This window comes from Xenopus laevis, chromosome 5S, assembly GCF_017654675.1.
Source record: "Xenopus laevis strain J_2021 chromosome 5S, Xenopus_laevis_v10.1, whole genome shotgun sequence".
Taxonomy (NCBI): Eukaryota; Metazoa; Chordata; class Amphibia; order Anura; family Pipidae; genus Xenopus; species Xenopus laevis.
Window position 1 is genome coordinate 132,950,535 of NC_054380.1, and position 18,879 is coordinate 132,969,413.

The 18,879-nt window shown below is 40.0% G+C and overlaps 1 protein-coding gene across 1 annotated transcript; it reads left to right on the forward strand.

The window, feature by feature from the left end:
- The first annotated feature begins 460 nt into the window (after positions 1–460).
- Positions 461–17,172, forward strand: ubxn2a.S (UBX domain protein 2A S homeolog). Its single transcript, XM_041565072.1, has 7 exons — positions 461–601; positions 3,930–3,990; positions 6,494–6,617; positions 9,555–9,664; positions 12,348–12,485; positions 13,964–14,110; positions 16,885–17,172. The coding sequence occupies exons 2-7, from the start codon at positions 3,947–3,949 to the stop codon at positions 17,072–17,074; spliced, it is 753 nt and encodes a 250-aa protein (XP_041421006.1). The 5' UTR covers positions 461–601; positions 3,930–3,946; the 3' UTR covers positions 17,075–17,172.
- Positions 17,173–18,879: the final 1,707 nt, after the last annotated feature.

Consider the following 18,879-nt stretch of genomic DNA (forward strand, 5'->3'; position numbering starts at 1 on the left):
GGTACAGAGCCCAAAATCCGGTAACTCCTGACGTCTACATGTCAGTCCCATTGCATGCTGGGTATTGTAGTCTTACATTAAACTTGGCAGTCGGGAAATTGTTAAACAAAAACTACATTACCCAACATGCATTGGGAGACGCAGTCTTGACAGATTAGGGCAATAAAAATCTTTGGCTGGTTTCCAAAGTACAAACCAGACAAAGGTCAAAAAAGTAGCCCAAATCCGTACCTTGGCTATTTTGTACTATCAAAACCAGCCTTGGCTTTAAATTAGTAGCCCCATTTGGCTGGAAAACCGCCAACCTGGCAACCTTGCTGAGTCACAACCCGTAAACTACTGCCTCAAGAAAGTTCTGAAACACAAAGCCCCGCCCCATCACGGAAGCTTTACGTCACTGCTTGGCGAAAGGACGCATTCCAACCCCTAGAGACGCCGGACAAACAAGAAGGCGCGCATGCGCGCAGAGCGTCGAACGCAATAGGCTTGACAGCTGTTATTCAATTAACGTCACTTCCGTTTGGTGAGTTCGGCAGGAGTTTTTCAATTAACGTCACTTCCGTTTGGTGAGTGAGGCAGCCGGAGCTGTGCTATGGCGATGGTAAGTGCGTGCGGAGGGACGGGCCGGGTGGATACAATTTACACGGCTAATAAAGGAGTAGAGGGTTATGAGTAGAGTACGCGGGTTATGCACATCCTGTTTGTCTCCAACTGCCGTCGCTTGCATGTGTTCGGGCTCGTTCTACTGATATGGGCGGGGCATACTGTGACTGACACTGATAGGGGCGGGGCAGACTGTGACTGACAGGTTCATATTTATTGTGGGAAATGTGAGTATTAGTGCGAGTGTTTTCCCTACAATACAGTATGACTGGGGCAGACACGAGAGAGTAAAGACTTTCACTACAACTATTGGGGCCTAGAAATAAAGTTACACTTGTACAGGGCCCCAGGGAATAAAGGGACTGCCAGGGCCTCTCTTAGAGAAGAAGCCGCCCATGATAATATCCCTCCATCCTGCTGCCCTCCAGCTGCAACTTGGACTCTTATCAACAACCACTGGAGGGCTGCTGCTTTCCTAATGCTTATAAAAGTGACACCCAGCCCTTTTCTTTTACTTTTCCCACTAGTGAAACAGAATGGAATGTTGAGCAGCTTTTAAATAAGCAGTCATTATATATGTTCATTTGTTGGGCAACTGTAATTTCTATAGACTCTCTGTTTACACTTTCTGCACTCCTAGTTCTGACTTCCGGCAGAAGCCCAGCTATTTAAAGGATCAGTAACAATAAAACAGAAGGTTAAAATGGAACTAAAGCTTAACTAAAGAAGTAGGTAGAAATGTTATACATGATGTTTTGTGCTTCTGTACCAGCCTAAGGCAACCACAGCCCTTTAGCAGTAAAGATCTGTGTCTCCAAAGATGCCCCAGTAGCTCCCCATCTTCTTTTCTGCTGATTCACTGCACATGCTCTGTGCTGCTCTCACTTACTGAGCTTAGGGACCCACTCACAATATACAGTACACATAGAATAGAAATGTCACAATATAAGGCTGATTAGTAATTAATACACATAATAACTACATGGCAGCACAGAAACCAGTGCAATTAGCATCAGAATTTAATAATCAGCAAACCTGTAGCATCAGCTTATATTACAGCCAGGGAAGCTAATTTTCTGCTGGATAATTAGTGATGAGCCCTAAGCTTAGCTTCTCAACAGCCAATCAGAGCCCACTGAGCATGTGAGTGTCACAGACACTTTCCAAGATGGTGACCCCCTGTGACAAGTTTGAAGTCCTGGATCATTGCTGCTATTGACAAGCTGAGACTTTAGCTTTGTGCAATAAGTTCACTATATAAAATATGGCATGTTTAGCCATATTTCTTTTTTAGGGTTTAGTTCTCCTTTAAATTTAGTGTACTTTTACCCAGCACTGAGCTCTGGTGGAGACACAGTGAGCATAGGGGCATGCAGGCCTTGCTCTGGCATTACCCTAAATTCATCTATCTACCTATTCTTTATCCCTTTATTATCTACCCATCATTTATCCATCATGTGTCTTTCTACATGACCATCATCAAGATCCTATTATACAGACTGTTCCATTAGTATCTGTACCAGGGGCCCCAGAGTAAAAGATTGCTTTTGTTGAATTTCACCTATTGCCTTCTCCTAAATTGGTCTTTATTTACAAAAAAAAACACTGGAACCCTTGGTGTAGGGCAAAAAAAGTGATGCATCAGAGCACTTACGTGTATTCATGACACCACAGTCTTGTGTGATGAAACGTGGCATCGGGATTTCATGGAAAAAAGGTCAGATACTTAGTTACAGCTTTTTGGAAGGTGTAAGCAGTAGTCCTGGGCTCCAGCTCTATTGGTAAAGCAGGGAATGATAAGACTCCCCTTGAGACCCAAAACTAGGGAGGAACCAAATCTAGAATTTGGTTTGGTATTTGGCTAGGATTCGTCCATTTTCGGCAGTATTCGGCCGAATCCTTGTGCCTGGCCAATCAAAATCCTTAAAATCATGTGAATTTTGTCGGAAAACAAGGAATTAAAAAAAATTTACGTGCTGATTTTTTTTCCCCTCCCCCTCTCTGATTTGTATATGCAAATTAAGGGTCAGATTCGGCTCAGTGTTTGGCTGAATCTTTCAGGGGTTCGGCTGAATTCAAAATAGTGGATTCGGTGTATCCCCACCCAAAACCCACCAGGCCCAGTATAACTTGTTTTCTGTTATTAGTTTGGCCTTACTGAGCCTTTAAAAATCTCTTCCCAACTCCAAATTGAAAGCGATGATGTCACTGCTATTAATTTTCTGCCGACTGTAGCCAATCCTCCACATTTAAGTTAGTTTAAAAGAGACAGGGAATGTTACTCTGCTTAGACCTGACCAGAGGATCACATCGGATGTCTCTCTTCTAACACTGCGGTCGGCCAAAATGAACAGCAGGTGGCGCTGTTCTTTCAAACTCAGCAGTGTTATAATTGCTGATATCTTGAAAACTAGAAGAATTAAAGATTGTACATTCCAATGTCAAACTCAGCAGTGTTATAACTGCTGATATCTTGAAAACTAGAAGAATTAAATATTGTACATTCCAATATCAAACTCAGCAGTGTTATAATTGCTGATATCTTGAAAACTAGAAGAATTAAAGATTGTACATTCCAATGTCAAACTCACCAGTGTTATAACTGCTGATATCTTGACAACTAGAAGAAATAAAGATTGTACATTTCAAAGAGCATGAACATTTTTACATTCATTTGTTTTGCGGGTTCAAACTCTTAATTTTCCCTGGAAAAGGCAGAAGTTGGATTGGACATCACATGACCCCATCATTTTATATTGGACTGACTTATGTCGTGCTATAGCAACTGCCTGTAACCCTGGGGAAGCATACAGTCTAAATGAGTTGTATTTGGTGCAGGGCGAATGTGTGACATGTAATTGTATTTAAAACATTGTACAGGTATGGGACCTGTTATCCAGAATGCTCAGGACCTGGGGTTTTCCTTATAATGGATCTTTCCGTAATTTAGATCTTCATACCTAAGTCTACTAGAAAATCATGTAACCATTAAATAAACCCAATAGTCTGGTTTTGCTTCCAATAAGCATTAATTATATCTTAGTTGTGATCAAGTACAAGTTACTGTTTTATTAGTACAGAGAAAAAGGAATTCGTTTTTTAAAATTTGTGTTATTTCTTTATAATGGAGTCTATTGCAGACAGCCATTCTGTAATTCAGAGCTTCCTGGATAATGGATTTACGGATAATGGATCTCATACCTGTACTACTTGTTTCTCCCTGCCTGGTGCATGTCAGATTCCTAAGTATGATGGAAGGCAAAATGAGTAGCAGCTGCTAAAATGAATGATGCTCTGTGCTCACTCTTTCCCCCTTTATGTTCTAGGGAGAAATGATACGGAGATGAGGGAAGCGGACAAATCGGACAACATGAAATCCCAAGACAGGTAAATCCGATTGCCGCTCTCTGTTCTGTGTTGTCTGTTTTTGAGTCACATTTATGAGTTCAATCATTTTTAACCTGTTGAGCAGTTTGTCCTGAGCCAATCACCAGGTATATTATTATCACACAGTAGCTCAGCTGAAAAGACTTCACACGGGTGTCATTTCCACCACCCACTAAGCTACAGGTTACAGTTACAAATAAGATGCCAAATCTGTTGCTGGGTAGATTTGCACCTGGACATTACTCTGTAACAAGCAGTCTGCAATTAGCTGTGGCATGTTGTGGTACTAGCCCAGTATGTCTGCTCACAGAGGCATTTGGGGGTCAAATAATCAAATATTCTCTTGTAACCAGTATAAGGCCTGTTTCTGTTTTATTCACCACATGTTTTTGCAGTATATTTGGTATGCACTGTAGTTAAAGCAACAGTTGTAAAAATAAAAACTGGGTAAATAAATAGGCTGTGCAAAATTTGCTTTTCTTAGGCTTAATGATCAGGACAGTTACAACGTTTCAAGCCAAACAATGGCCCTTTATCAAGCTGGACTGGATGTCACTGGATGTGTAACATAATAGCCAGAACACTACTTCCTGCTTTTCAGCTCTCTAACTCTGAGTTAGCCAGTTAGACATAAATGTTCAGTGAGTTTGCAGTTGATCCTTAAAGTGGACGTGTCACCCAGACATAAAAAGCTGTATAATAAGTCCTTTTCAAATTAAACATGAAATCCAAATTCTTTTTTTTATTAAAGCATTCATATCTGTTGTAAACTCATTCATAAATCTCAGCTGTCAATCAAATATTGTCTGCCCCTCCTCTATGCCCTTAGGCAATTACTTTCACTTTTCATTCAGCACTTCCTACATGTCACTGCTCTCCCCACATTCCCCCCGTTCTCTAATTCTCATATAATTGTGTAACCAGGACATGGGGATGGACATCAGGTCCCCCATTCTGGTGCACAAACAAGATTCTGAGATGATACAAGACTTGTCTTAATAACAGTGTCCACAAAATGGCTCCTGCCTGCTTGTTATAATTATGAATTCCCAGACTGATGGAAACAAGATTCAAATAATTTATACAGTCTAATTAAAGTTCATTTTGCTTGACTAACATGATAAAATAGGATTTGGAATAATTTTTTTGTTCGACGGGTCCCCTTTAAAGGGGTTGTTCACCTTTGAGATAACTTTTAGTATGACATAGAGTGGGATATTCTGAGATGATTTGCAGTTTGTTTTCACTTTTTATTATTGAAGGTTTTTGAGTTATTTAGCTTTTTATTCAGTATCTCTTCAATTTGTATTTTAAGCAATCTGGTAACTAGGTTCCATATTCCCCTAGCAACCATGCAGTGATTTGAGTAAAAGACTGGAATATGAATAGGAGAGAGTCTGAATTGTAATAAAAAGTAGCAATAACAATACATTTGTAGCCTTACAGAGTATTCGTTTTTTTAGAAGGGGACAGCGATGCCCATTTCAAAGCTGCAAATAATCAGAAGAAAAAGACAAATAACTACAAACCTATAAAAATTACATATTGAAAAGTTGCTTAGACTTTGTCGTTCTATAACATAATAAAAGTTACTTTAAAGGTGAACCACCCCTTTAAGGGGAACTGTTGTGAAAATGTAATAAGTTTTCTCATACTGAAGAAACTTTCTAAATACAATCAATTAAAAATTCTGCATTGTTTCTGAAATAATCAAGTTTATCTTCACTATTCCTCTCTCAGCATCTGTTTCTCTTCATTCTGTCTTCTTGCAGGAGTTGGGTGTCAGATATTAATTGACAGTTAGAGCCAACATATCTAATAGGGGGCTCCCTTCCTAGCAGATGAATTAGAGATCATTCAAATAAACAATTCCAGTACAAATAAAATCGAATAAAATAACCGACTTTTGCACAAATCCTGCATGTAGAGAGACATGATGTCTGGTGATTTTAATAGAGTGAGCTCTAATACATCTTCTAGGCAAAAGGAGCCCCCCTATAAGATATATTGGATCTAACTGTCAATGAATATCTGACACCCAACTGCTGCATGAAGAGAGAATGAAGAGAAACCGATGCTGAGAGAGGGATAGTGAAGATGAACTTGATTATTTCAGAAACAATGCAGAATTTTTTAATTGATTGTATTTAGAATGTTTCTTATTTCAGTATGATGAAGCTTTTATTACATTTTCATTTTTACAATAGTTCCCCTGCAGTTCAGATTCAAAAGCAACAGTTATGTCCCATGTGGCCCCCTTAAGTCACTGATTGTTTACTGCCTGGTAACCAATCAGTGGAAAGCAAGAGAGCTGAAAAGCAGGAAGTAGTGTTCTGGCTATTATGTTACACATCCAGTCACTCCAGTCTTTATACATTACATTTTTGTCTAACTAACTATATTAGAAACATTGTTTATTTTGCACAGCCTATCTATTTACCCAGTTTTTATTTTTACACTGAACAATTCCTTTAATGGTCCCTGTTTTGTGTCTTCTTTAAAGGGTTTTTGGGTTGGGGCGTCGGGGAGGAGAGAGGAAGAGATGCGACTCCTTTGTGAACAGTCTGTTTGAAGAGGCAGAGAACGCTGGCGCTCTTATTGCTTCTCCAGAAGATGAAGAAAACAAAGTAAGGACATAACAGAGCATACCTCCTGCCAAATTGTGCTACATAATGGGAAATATTTCCTCAGGCATAGAGTTGTGGTTTCTCACTACTGATTTAGTTACTGCACCAGCTGATTTGCAAGACCCCAATCCCATCAAAACCACAGCCCTGGACTGTTTTACCACTGACTTATTATAATCTGTGCTTTATTTCTATATAGACACTCAATGGGCAGTACCCTCTGGTGCCTGTATAGAAAAAACAATCTGCCATTTTTTTTTACCAACCAACTCAGTGGTGGAGCTGAGGAAGAAGTGGATTACCAGTCTCCTAAATGTTTACTGTATGTGTACAGTCTGTATTGCACCTGATTGAGAGAGATTCGAGCCTATAGAGCTGGATATTAAACATATTGTGCTTGGAATAGTATAATAACAGTGGGCTCTGATTGGCTGTTGAGAAGCTAAGCTTAGGGGTCGTCACTAATTATCCAGCAGAAAATGAGCTTCCCTGGCTGTAATATAAGCTGATGCTACAGGTTTGCTGATTATTAAATTCTGATGCTAATTGCACAGGTTTCTGTGCTGCCATGTAGTAATTATGTGTATTAATTACTAATCAGCCTTATATTGTGACATTTCTATTCTATGTGTACTGTATATTGTGAGTGGGTCCCTAAGCTCAGTAAGTGAGAGCAGCACAGAGCATGTGCAGTGAATCAGCAGAAAAGAAGATGGGGAGCTACTGGGGCATCTTTGGAGACACAGATCTTTACTGCTAAAGGGCTGTGGTTGCCTTGGGATGGTACAGAAGCACAAAACATAATGTACAACATTTCTAGCTACTTCTTTAGATTTTCAATAAGGCTAGGGGAGGCTAAGCCTCCCCAAACCTGCCTGGCACCTAACTAAAACAAACTCTCTCCGTTTCTGACTGCTGGTTTACACCTTTAACATTGTGGAAACCGGTTCTCTGAGCCGCACACTGATTGGATCTTATTCCTCATGGTTTCCCCAATCAGAATGCACCTCTCTTGACTGACAGTAGAACTAGCCAATCAGGTCACAGATAAAGGAGGGGGTGGGGGTGAGATTCGGATCGTCGGAAGGTACTGCAGAAAGGACTAGAAGGAACCTCACCAGAGGTGTAACTTATTTGCTGCAGATTTCAACTTACTGCTCCCACAGGTACAGTACTATACTGGAAAAGCTTAAACACTATCTGGAATAAAATAGTTTCTTTTGTCAAAGTTTTTTCTCTCAACTGGCACCAATAATATACCTATCTCCCTTGCTCCAATCTTGAATGAACTCTTTCCCCATGAAAAGCAAATTGTGCTTTTTATGTTTTTGCACTTGTTTTTTTTCTCTTACTTTGTTTATTTTAGTCAAAGGGGTGTTCACCTTGACATTAACTGTTAGTATGTTAAACAATGGCCAATTCTAAGCAATTTTTCAATTGGCCTTTTATTATTTATTTTTATAGGTTTTGAAATATTTGCCTTCTTCTTCTTCTGACTCTTTCCAGCTTTTTAATGGTCACACCATCTAAAAACAAATGCTCTCTAAGGCTACAAATGTATTGTTATTGCTACTTTTTATTATTCATCTTTCTATTCAGGCCTCTCTTATTCATATTCCAGTGTCTTATTCAAATAAGTGCATGGTTGCTAGGGAATTTGGACCCTAGCAACCAGATTGTTCAAACTGCAAACTGGAGAGCTGCTGAATAAAAAGCTAAATAACTCAAAAACAACAGATAATAAAAAATGAAAACAAATTGCAAATTGGTTTAAGAATATTACTCTCTGCATCGTAATAAAAGTTAACTCAAAGGTGAACAAAACCTTTTAAGTCTTTAAGTTAGTTAGTCAGATATTCTGAGACAATTTTTAATTGTCTTTAATTTTTTTTATTATTTGTGGAGCTTTTTATTCGGCAGCTCTCCAATGTGCAATGTCAGCAATCTGGTTGCTAGGGTCCAGATCACCCTAGCAACCATGCATAGATTTGAATAAGGAACTGGAAAGGGGTCTGAACAGAAAGATGAGCAATAAAAAAAAGCAATAACAATAGAATTGTGGCCTTACAGAGCATTTGTTTTTAGAAGAGGTCATCCCCATTTGAAAGAAAGAAAGAAAGAGTCAATAATTAAAAAACTATAAAGAAAAGAAAAAATGAAGGCCAATTGAAAAGTTGCTTAGAATTAGCCATTCTATACACATAAAGTGTACTTAAAAGTGAAGCACCCCTTTAAGGTGGCTTGGAAACAAACCAATGTTGTATTTCAGTGGCAATGTTACAGTTTGGGGGCATAAATATATCTGAATCTCTGCCACCAGTACCCACTGCATATCACTGCATATATGTTCTTGTTTTGTAAATATAGACTAAATCTCACATCTAAGCTTAACACTGTTTAACACTTCACAAATATATCACCCCTTTGTTAAAATGAAAGGGACATCTGTGAACACAAATGGATTGAGAATCCATTTAATATGAGTTGTGGAACCCACAGAACCGCTTGAGGTAGTTGGGGTGGGGGTTTATTTTCATTCCAGTGGTGCATCCACAGCCTCACAGTAGCTTTAGGTCAGTCTATGAATGGCCCATCTTTAGCCTCCCCAAACAAAAAATTCACCCTCCGCCTATGGAGACTGGCAAACACCATTGTACCCATTGGCTTCCTGCATCCCTCCTATATGGCAGTTTGTTCCGAATAGGATGCTGAGCAACTGACTGCCATAACCCTGATCCACATGAGTAGAGGGAAACTGCAAGTAACCTAATAAATTGCCCCCCACCCTCCAGTTTTACGTTACTCACCTGCTCCTAGAAATGCTTCCACCTCTGTACTGATATCATAAGGACTCCTGGTATTTGATAGCTTCCTCCTGTAGGAAAGATCTTTCTCTGACTGCAGCTACATTTATTCCCATGGCTTTTTCTTATGCAGGCCGATGTCATCATCAAAATGTGGAAAAATGGCTTCACAATCAACGACGGGCAACTCAGGGATTACAGCGTTGCTGAGAACCGACAGTTCATGGACTCCATGCGCAAAGGGCAAGTGGAATTGTTGCTTCGAATTGTACACTAAGGGGCAGATTTATTAAAGGGGATGTAAAGTCAAAAAATTTAATTCCTTTAACAGGTCCACTGTCTAAAAATTAACCTATTGTCAATATACTTCCATTAAAAAGTCGGTACCTTTTTTTTAAAAAATCATGATTATCTGTGCTCCAGCTCCCCCTTATCTCTATGCGCACAAACTTCAGCCTGCATGAATTCCTCAACATGGCAGCCCGGCCTTTTGCTGCTTTACTTCAAGATAAGAGATACTTTGGGTTAATTTATCTTTTCGTCCCTAAAGCTGACCTCCATAACAACTCCACACACTTTCCCTGACACTACAGAACTCGGAGGAGGGTAGATTGTTTTGAGGTAAAGCAGCCACAGGCCGGCCCGCCTTGTTGAGGAATTCATGCAGGCTGAAGTCCATGCGCATAGCGAGATGGTGGAAATGGAGCGCAGATAATCATGATTTTTATGAAAAAGGTACCGAATTTTTAATGGAAGTATATTGACAATAGGTTAATTTTTAGACAGTGGACCCGTTAAAGGAATTTCATTTTTTGACTTTACAGCCCCACGGGTCGATTGTAAATTCAAATTTTCAAAAAAAATTTTTATGGTCAAAACTCTCAAATTCGATTTGTGAATTATCCATACTCGATTAGAGTTTTAATTTAAAATTTCGAGATTTATAATTTAAGAACTCGAAGTCGACTATTCCCCACTAAAACCTGCTGAGTTCATGGATAAGTCAATGGGAGAGGTCCAGGGACCAATTTAGACGTTAGTAGCCTTCCTGACATAGAAAAAACTCGAATCCAGTTTAGTCTAATTCGATTCGAGTTTTAGATATTCATTTTTTTTTTTATAAATAACTCCCCAGTCACATTTAATAGAGTTTTAAAAAAACTCATATCAATTTGAAATTCGACCTTTAATAAATGTGCCTCTTATTGTTCTTTGGAAGTAAATGAAATACTAGGGATGATGATTTATGTCATTAAAGGGAAATTGCTCAGAGCACTCTTCCAAGCAAAGAAAATTAACTTTTTCTAGCTTTCTAATGGCATCTTTTACACTGCTAATATAACTGTCAGCAGAAACTTCAGTTAGTGAGAAGAGGAAAGTCTTGTGATATTGTAGTAACAGAAGAGTCACCTGAGTTTCCTCAAGGTTCTAAGCAGGGCAATATTACATGACCTTCTCACTAACTAAATTTTCTGCATAATTAGCTAGTCTGCCAAAAATGAACAGCAGGTGGTGCTTTTGATTCAAAATTTATCTTGAGAACTAGTAAAAAATAAAAAAATTCTAAGACCATGGGAGGGATGGGCGGAGTGGAGGAGAAGAGAGCAGTGGCATTTAGAAAGTGCTGAATGGAAAGTGAAAGAAATTGACTTTCCCACCACTTTGGAATAGAGGTGGCATAGCAATATATGATTGACAGGTCAAATTTTAAAATACATTTTTTTTTAACAGGTATAAAAAAAAGAATTTGGATTTCATGTTTAATTTACTTTAATTATTAAAAGTACTAGGGATGCACCGAATACACAAAAATCAGCCGAATCCGAACCCTAATTTGCATATGCAAGACAGTGAGGGGGAGGGTTTACTTCCGTTTTGTGACGAAACGTTACATGATTTTTCGGATTCAGTTCGGCCAGGCACAAGGATTCATCCGAATCCTGCTGAAAATTGCCGAACAGAACTGGATTCTGTGCATCCCTACAAAGTTCTGACTGACAGGTCCCCTTTAAAGGGGATGTTCACCTTTAAACACTTTTTCAGTTCAGTTGGTTTCAGACAGTTCTCCAGAAATAAAGACTTTTTCCAATTACTTTCCATTTTCTATTTGTCTATTCGTTTTTTTCTGATACTCAAGTGTAAAGTTTCGTTTTTCACCTTCTAAACAAGCTCTGGGACGGGGGGGGGTCGCCGACTCTTTTAACTGTTTTTAAATTGATACATATAGTTGATACATTTGGGTTTCATGAAAGGGGAACTCCACAAAAACATAAAAAAGTGAACATAATTTCATGCAACTTTGCAATATACATAATCAGCAGAGTTTTCATGATTTTTAATGGTTTCTGACAGTTCCCTAAGCCTAGCCCCCTGCTCTCCTGCTGATCTGTCTGACTACTTTGCTGAGCTGGCTGACTACTGTTACTTTGAATCAACAGCCATCTGTCCTCAGCCTGCATCCTCCAAACCCCAAAATTCCGTGCACATGTGATTTCAATAAGGAAAGGAACATCCCAGTGCAATGCATTGTGGGTTATGTAGTTCCTGCATGCTGTCTGTAAGCTGTGGAGAAGTTGTTACAATTTGTAACATCAGTGTTTAGTCCCTCCTTCCCTGCCAGGATTTTAAATGATGCAGAAAGAGAAGAACTGTTAAACAGCTGGATTTCATCATAGAAAATGGCATTTATTCATACTTTTTAAAGAAACCGGTAACTGTGATGGATATATTAGAGATTTCTGTGTGGGGTTTGGAAGCCGGAGTTCCCCTTTCAAGGCAGCTGTTAGAATTGATACAATAGTTGCTCATATTCATAATCTGAAAACAACTGAACTGAAAAAAGGTGTTTGGAAGATGAACAACCCCTCTAACTATCAAATGGTTTGCGTACTGGGCAGCTCACCCTTCTTTCCCTTGTATTGCTTAGGGAGCTCCCCGAGGAGTTACAGAAAACATTTGATAAAGAAGAGATCGATGTCAACGTTGAAGACCGAAAGAATGAAGATTATTTATTACGAAAGCCCAATATCGATCCATTCTCAGGTGTAGGACACCGACTGGGAAGGTAACGACTAATAAATATGTATATATTGTGGGAATTCACTCAAATGGCTCAACAATAACTTGAAAACATAAAAAGGCAAGGACTTCCAGGCAACTTTAACAGAAAGCCGTATGTTTTATTCACAACAGAGCAATAGCTTGTTACAGAAATAACAAACGTATAATTGGGGCTTATTTAACACAATAAGCCATCCCCTGCGTTTCGCTTTCTTCCGTTCAGCCGCAGGAGAGCGCTGGAGTAGACGCACTGAATTCATGTCAATGGGGCTGTACTCACACAGACGCATGTAAGTGCCGAACGCAGGTTGGGATGCAGCATGTTGCATTTTACCTTTGTTCGGCGCTTACATGCATCTGTGCCGTCTCCCATAATCAAATAATCCAAATTTTTAAACATGATTTTCTTTTTCTCTGTAATAATAAAACAGTAACTTGTATTTGATCCCAACTAAGATATAATTAATGCTTATTGGAAGCAAAACCAGCCTATTGGGTTTATTTAATGTTTCCATGATTTTCTAGTAGACTTAAGGTATGAAGATCCAAATTAAGGAAAGATCCATTAACCAGAAAACCCCAGGTCCCGAGCATTCTGGATTACCGTCCCATACCTGTAATAATAAAACAATAGCTTGTACTTGATCCCAACTAAGATATAATTAATCCTTATTGGAAGCAAAACCAGCCTATTGGGTTTATTTAAAGGGCATGTAAAGGCAAAAAAATTAAATCCCATTTTTGACTTCTTTAATGAAAAATAAATTTATCACTCATATACTTTGATTAAAAAATGTCTACTGTATTTATAATAAACCTGACTGTATGTAGTGAAATTACACCTTTGTTTTACATGCTCTGACTGCTGCAGATAGGAAACTTCAGAGGGTCCCTAACTGCTCTGCAGGGAAACTGATCATACTTTCAAACAGCCGGGGGAGCCCCCACCTTATTTCCCTGACCTCGGGCAACTGTTTTTTTTTCCCTATAAAGCCACTTGGCAACCGCAGACCCAGTGCAGTCTGTATAATCTGATCATTTATCAGTCTTGCTGTATCGGCTTCTATGGCAGATATTATTTGACTTGTGCTGTTTTGATCATTAATGACAATCCCTAAGCAGCCCAGACCACACTGAGCATGTGCACAGTCTTGGTCTTTGTTTAACAAAGTTACAAGATGGTGACCCCCTGTGGCCAACTTTGAAAGCATAAATCATTTGTTTGATTAGGTTTGTGGTGCAGTAAGTTTGTTTAGTATACAAAATACAGCATTTCTAGCCTTATTCTATTTTAGACTTTACTTCCCCTTTAATGTTTACATTTTTTTTTAAGTATATTTAAGGTATGGAGATCCAAATTATGGAAAGATCCGTTATCCGGAAGGCCCCGGGTCCTGAGCATTCTGTATAACTGGTCCCATACCTGTATAATAATAATAATCTAATAAACCTCAATACTGACTCCTTACAATGCCCCAACAGCGCCACACCAAAAGTCATTACCAAAGAAACCTGCAATGAACAGAGTCTTCCGTCCGTGGAGCTGAATGAACTGGAGCCTCTCACAAACATAAAGATTTGGATGGCTGACGGAAAGAGGATTGTACAGAAGTTCAACACCTCTCATAGGTGATTAGAATTGGTTACTGTAGACACAGGCATTCAATTGTAAGCTCTTGCGAAACAGCAGTATGTCAGACAATGGCTGAGTACAATTATGACTATAAACCAGTTGGATGAAAGAAAGTGGATTCGCCTTATTATGACAGCGCATGCTTTAAGCAATTACATAAGAAAGCTTCGTAAGGCAAAGGAAATAACACAATGGCGGTTTTAATATATTTAAATATATATAATATATTTAATAAGTACCGCTCTTAAGGAATGTATGTATATTTTTATTTGTATAGCGCTCCTTGAGGGCAAAGCACTGTACAGCAAAACAATAAATTAGTAGTAACAAACAAGGGGTCATTGGAATAAAAAGTAGCAATAAGTGCATTATTAGAAATACAATTGACATAAATATAAAATATAATTACAATACAGATTAAGTGCTCAGTGTCAAGGAAACAAAAGGCTAGAGGACCCTACCCCGTAGGGCTTACAGTCTAAATGGGAGGGTAACATACAGACACAATTCAGAGGGGTATTAAGATGCTGTGGGTTACAGTTTGTTACAGTGTTATATAAGTGCCAGTTCAGGTGTTATCCAGGTGCTCCCAGAGGTAGTCTTTGAGTTTGAGGGAGGATTCTCTCCTGAGAGATTCAGGAATGACATTCTAAATATAAGGAGTCGCAAGAGAGAAGGGTTTGATTAGGGAAACAGCAGTAGTAGTGGGGGGTACAACCAAGCGGTTGCTCTGAGAGGAGCGGAGGTTTCGGGCAGGAACATATAGAGAGACAAGAGATGGTTATGCGGAGGAGTTTATACTATATTCTTTGTTTTATAGGAAGCCATGATAAGGAGGGGAGGGGCCTGTATCCTTTTGGATGAGAGGAGGATAATTCTTGCAGCATTGTTTAATACAGACTGTAGAGGGGAGAGATGGGAGTTAGGGAGGCCAGTTAGTAGAAGGTTACAGTAATCTAGTCGGGATAGGATGAGAGCATGCATGAGTGTCTTGGCCGTAGCAGGTGAAAGAAAGAGACGGATTTTGGCAATATTGCGCAAGAAAAAGAATTTGACAGTGGTGTTAATATGATCAGAGAAAAAAAGATTGGAATCAAAGATTCTCCCAGACAGGATTAATGAGCCATCAATAGAGATATAGTAAATAGGGGAGTAGGACCAGGCTTAGGTGGAAAGATGATTAGTTCAGTTTTTGTTGAGCTTGTTAGGTAGAATCCAAATAATAATGAATTGGTCCCTTTGTAACAGAAAGCTGCCAGGAACTACTTGGCTATACACAAAACATGAAATATTTTGTAATATAATTGACTTAAGAGCTGTATTTTAGCAGCTGCTGAGCCCAGGGCATGCCATGTACTGCTCATTATATTGGTACGACAGTTCTAGAAATGCCTGTACCAAGCCTTTATACGGTGTGTTTGATTTCTTTCCCTCACTCAGTTTGGGATTCCTTTTTGTAGGTGATTGATTGAAAGTATCTAAACTATAGTTCAGGGGTACCCAGGGTGGGGATTAAGCACTCGCCTTAAAGGAGAAGGAAACCTAGTTGGCGCAAAACCCTCCCCCCCCCCCCCCCCGTGTGTTGCTTCCCCTCCCCCCTGGCCTACCCGTCCCGCTGGGCAAATGCCCCTAACTTGTTACTTACCCTTCTGCGCAGGTCCAGTTTACGGAGTTCACCGACGCCATCTTCTTCCAAGCGATCTTCTTCCTGCTATGACCGGAGTTTTGAAATCGGAAAACTTCGTGACTTTTGGCGCATGCGCAGTAGATCCGTACCGGCGAAATGTTCCTACTGCGCATGCGCCAAAACGCCGGTCAAAGGAGGAAGAAGATCGCGTGGAAGAAGATGGTGCCTGTGAACTCCGTGGACTGGACCTGCGCAGAAGGGGTAAGTAACAAGTTAGGGGCATTTGCCCAGCGGGACGGGTAGGCCGGGGAGGTGGGGGGAGGGTTTTTGCGCCGACTGGGTTTCCTTCTGCTTTAAATCCCACCCTAACTGACATTCTATCTGTGCTTGTTTGTTTTTGTGCTCTGCAGCAATAGCACTGGCCTAGATCTCCCCCTAACTGACCTTCAGGCTGGGCCCCCTTAGCTCATAACAAGGTTACAGATATATAGAAACATTGGGGAGTCACCCTGCTATAGTTCCAGGGGTACCCAGGGTACAAATAATCACTCACCCCAAATCTCCCCCTAACTGACCTTCAGACTGGGCCCCCTAGCTCATAACAAGGTTACAGATATATAGAAACATTGGGGTAACAGTCACCCTGCTATAGTTCCAGGGGTACCCAGGGTACAAATAAGCACTCACCCCAAATCTCCCCCTAACTGACCTTCAGACTGGGCCCCCTTAGCTCATAACAAGGTTACAGATATATAGAAACATTGGGGTAACAGTCACCCTGCTATAGTTCCAGGGGTACCCAGGGTACAAATAAGCACTCACCCCAAATCTCCCCCTAACTGACCTTCAGACTGGGCCCCCTTAGCTCATAACAAGGTTACAGATATATAGAAACATTGGGGTAACAGTCACCCTGCTATAGTTCCAGGGGTACCCAGGGCACAAATAAACACTCACCCCAAATCTCCCCCTAACTGACCTTCAGACTGGGCCCCCTTAGCTCATAACAAGGTTACAGATATATAGAAACATTGGGGTAACAGTCACCCTGCTATAGTTCTAGGGGTACCCAGGGTACAAATAAGCACTCACCCCAAATCTCACTCTAACTGACCTTCTAACTGTTCTTGTTTGTTTTTACAGAATTAGTGACGTGCGAGACTTCCTAGAAAGAATCCCTTTCAAATCGATGCACGTGCCGTTCACCCTCGCAGCCTCCTTCCCTCTCTCTGATCTTCTGGATGAGACAATCACCATTCAGGAAGCAAATCTGCAGAACTCGGTTCTGGTCCAAAAACTACAGAAAACCACAGAACCCTTCAGGGACTCGTAGCTGCACAAGTCTCAGTCCAGAAACCTTGATCGTTTTCTGCATTTGACCAGCACTGTGATTGGCCTGTGGGCGCCCAATAGAGTTAGTTGTTTATTCTATACGCCTGGTTGCATTTTTGAGGGCATGTGTGACTGCTGAAACCTTATACAGGTATGGGATGCGTTACTCGGAAACTTAATATCCAGAAAGCTCCGAGTTACAGAAAGGCCGTCTCCCATAGACTCTATTTTATCCAAATGATTAAAAATGATTTCCTTTTTCTGTGTAATAATAAACCAGTAGCTTGTACTTGATATAATTAATAGGGATGTACCGAATCCAGGATTCGGTTCGGGATTCTGCCTTTTTCAGCAGGATTCGGCCGAATCCTTGCGCCTGGCTGAACCGAATCCTAATTTGCATAAATAAATTAGGGGCGCGTAGGGAAATCTCGTGACTTTTTCGTCTCAAAAGAATTTTTTTTCCAGTTTTTCGTTTCCTGCCCTTAATTTGCATATGCAAATTTGGATTTGGTTCGGTATTTGGCCAAATCTTTCACCGGGGATTCGGCCGAATCCCAAATAGTGGAATCGGTGCATCCCTAATAATCCTTATTGGAAGCAAAACCAGCCTATTGGGCTTGTTTAATGTTTATAGGATTTTCTAGTAGACTTAAGGTATGAAAGTCCAAATTACGGAAAGATCCGTTATCCGGAAAACACCCAGATCCCGAGCATTCTGGATAACAGGTCCCATACCTGTACTGCGCTACACTGTGACACTTCTATATTTTTGCTTTATAGGGGGCGGGGCTTCTGACACCTGATCACTCTTATACGGAATTACTCAGGCAGTTCTTGTTAATGATTGGCTGTTTTCAGCTCAATGATATATTTGTTGTATCAGTCAGAATTGAGACACAAGGTGATTTTAGGCTCGTTCTCTCTTCAGAGACTGTTAACTCTTTCAGCGGGGATGTGTACAATGATGCTCCGCATGTGACCCTCTCCTTCTGCCAAATCAAATGCTCTACACAATACGTTTATAGATAATAAAGAACATTTTAACTATTTCTTGCCGTTCTATGTAAATACGCACGGCTGAATATTTCCTGCAATGTACTGGATATGGTGATAAAGTGAAGGGCAAAAGATCCCTCTGTTATTCAGTGGGGTAAAGTTACTGGGCTCCCCTAATCTAATTGTCATAGATATTTGGACCCCTTAGTTACAAATGCTGTGAGTACATGTCTTCTTTAAGGGGTGGATCAGCTTTAAGTTAACTTTTAACTATTTTATAGGATGGCCAATTCCAAGAGACTTTTAAGTTAATTTGGCTTCCGATTCTTTTCAACTTTCAAATGGGGGTCGCTGACGCCATCTAAAAAGCAAATGGTCTGTAAGACTACATGTGTATTGTCATTGCTGCTTTTTTATTCCTCATCTTTTTATTCAGGCCTCTCCTATTCATATTCCAGTCTCTTATTCATATAAATGTCCGGTTGCTAGGGGAATTCAGACCATGAGAACCAGATTGCTAAAAGCAAAATAACTAAAAAAAGCACAAGTAATAAAAAATTAAAACCAATGGCAAATTGTATCAGAATATCTTTCTCGACATCATATTAAGTCAACTCCAAAGTGAACAACCCCTTTAAAGGAGAAGGAACCCCTAAAAATGAATAGGACTAAAAATGGCATATTTTATATAGTGAACTTATTGCACGAGGCTAAAGTTTCAGCTTGTCAATAGCAGCAATGATCCAGGACTTCAAACTTGTCACAGGGGGTCACCATCTTGGAAAGTGTCTGTGACACTCACATGCT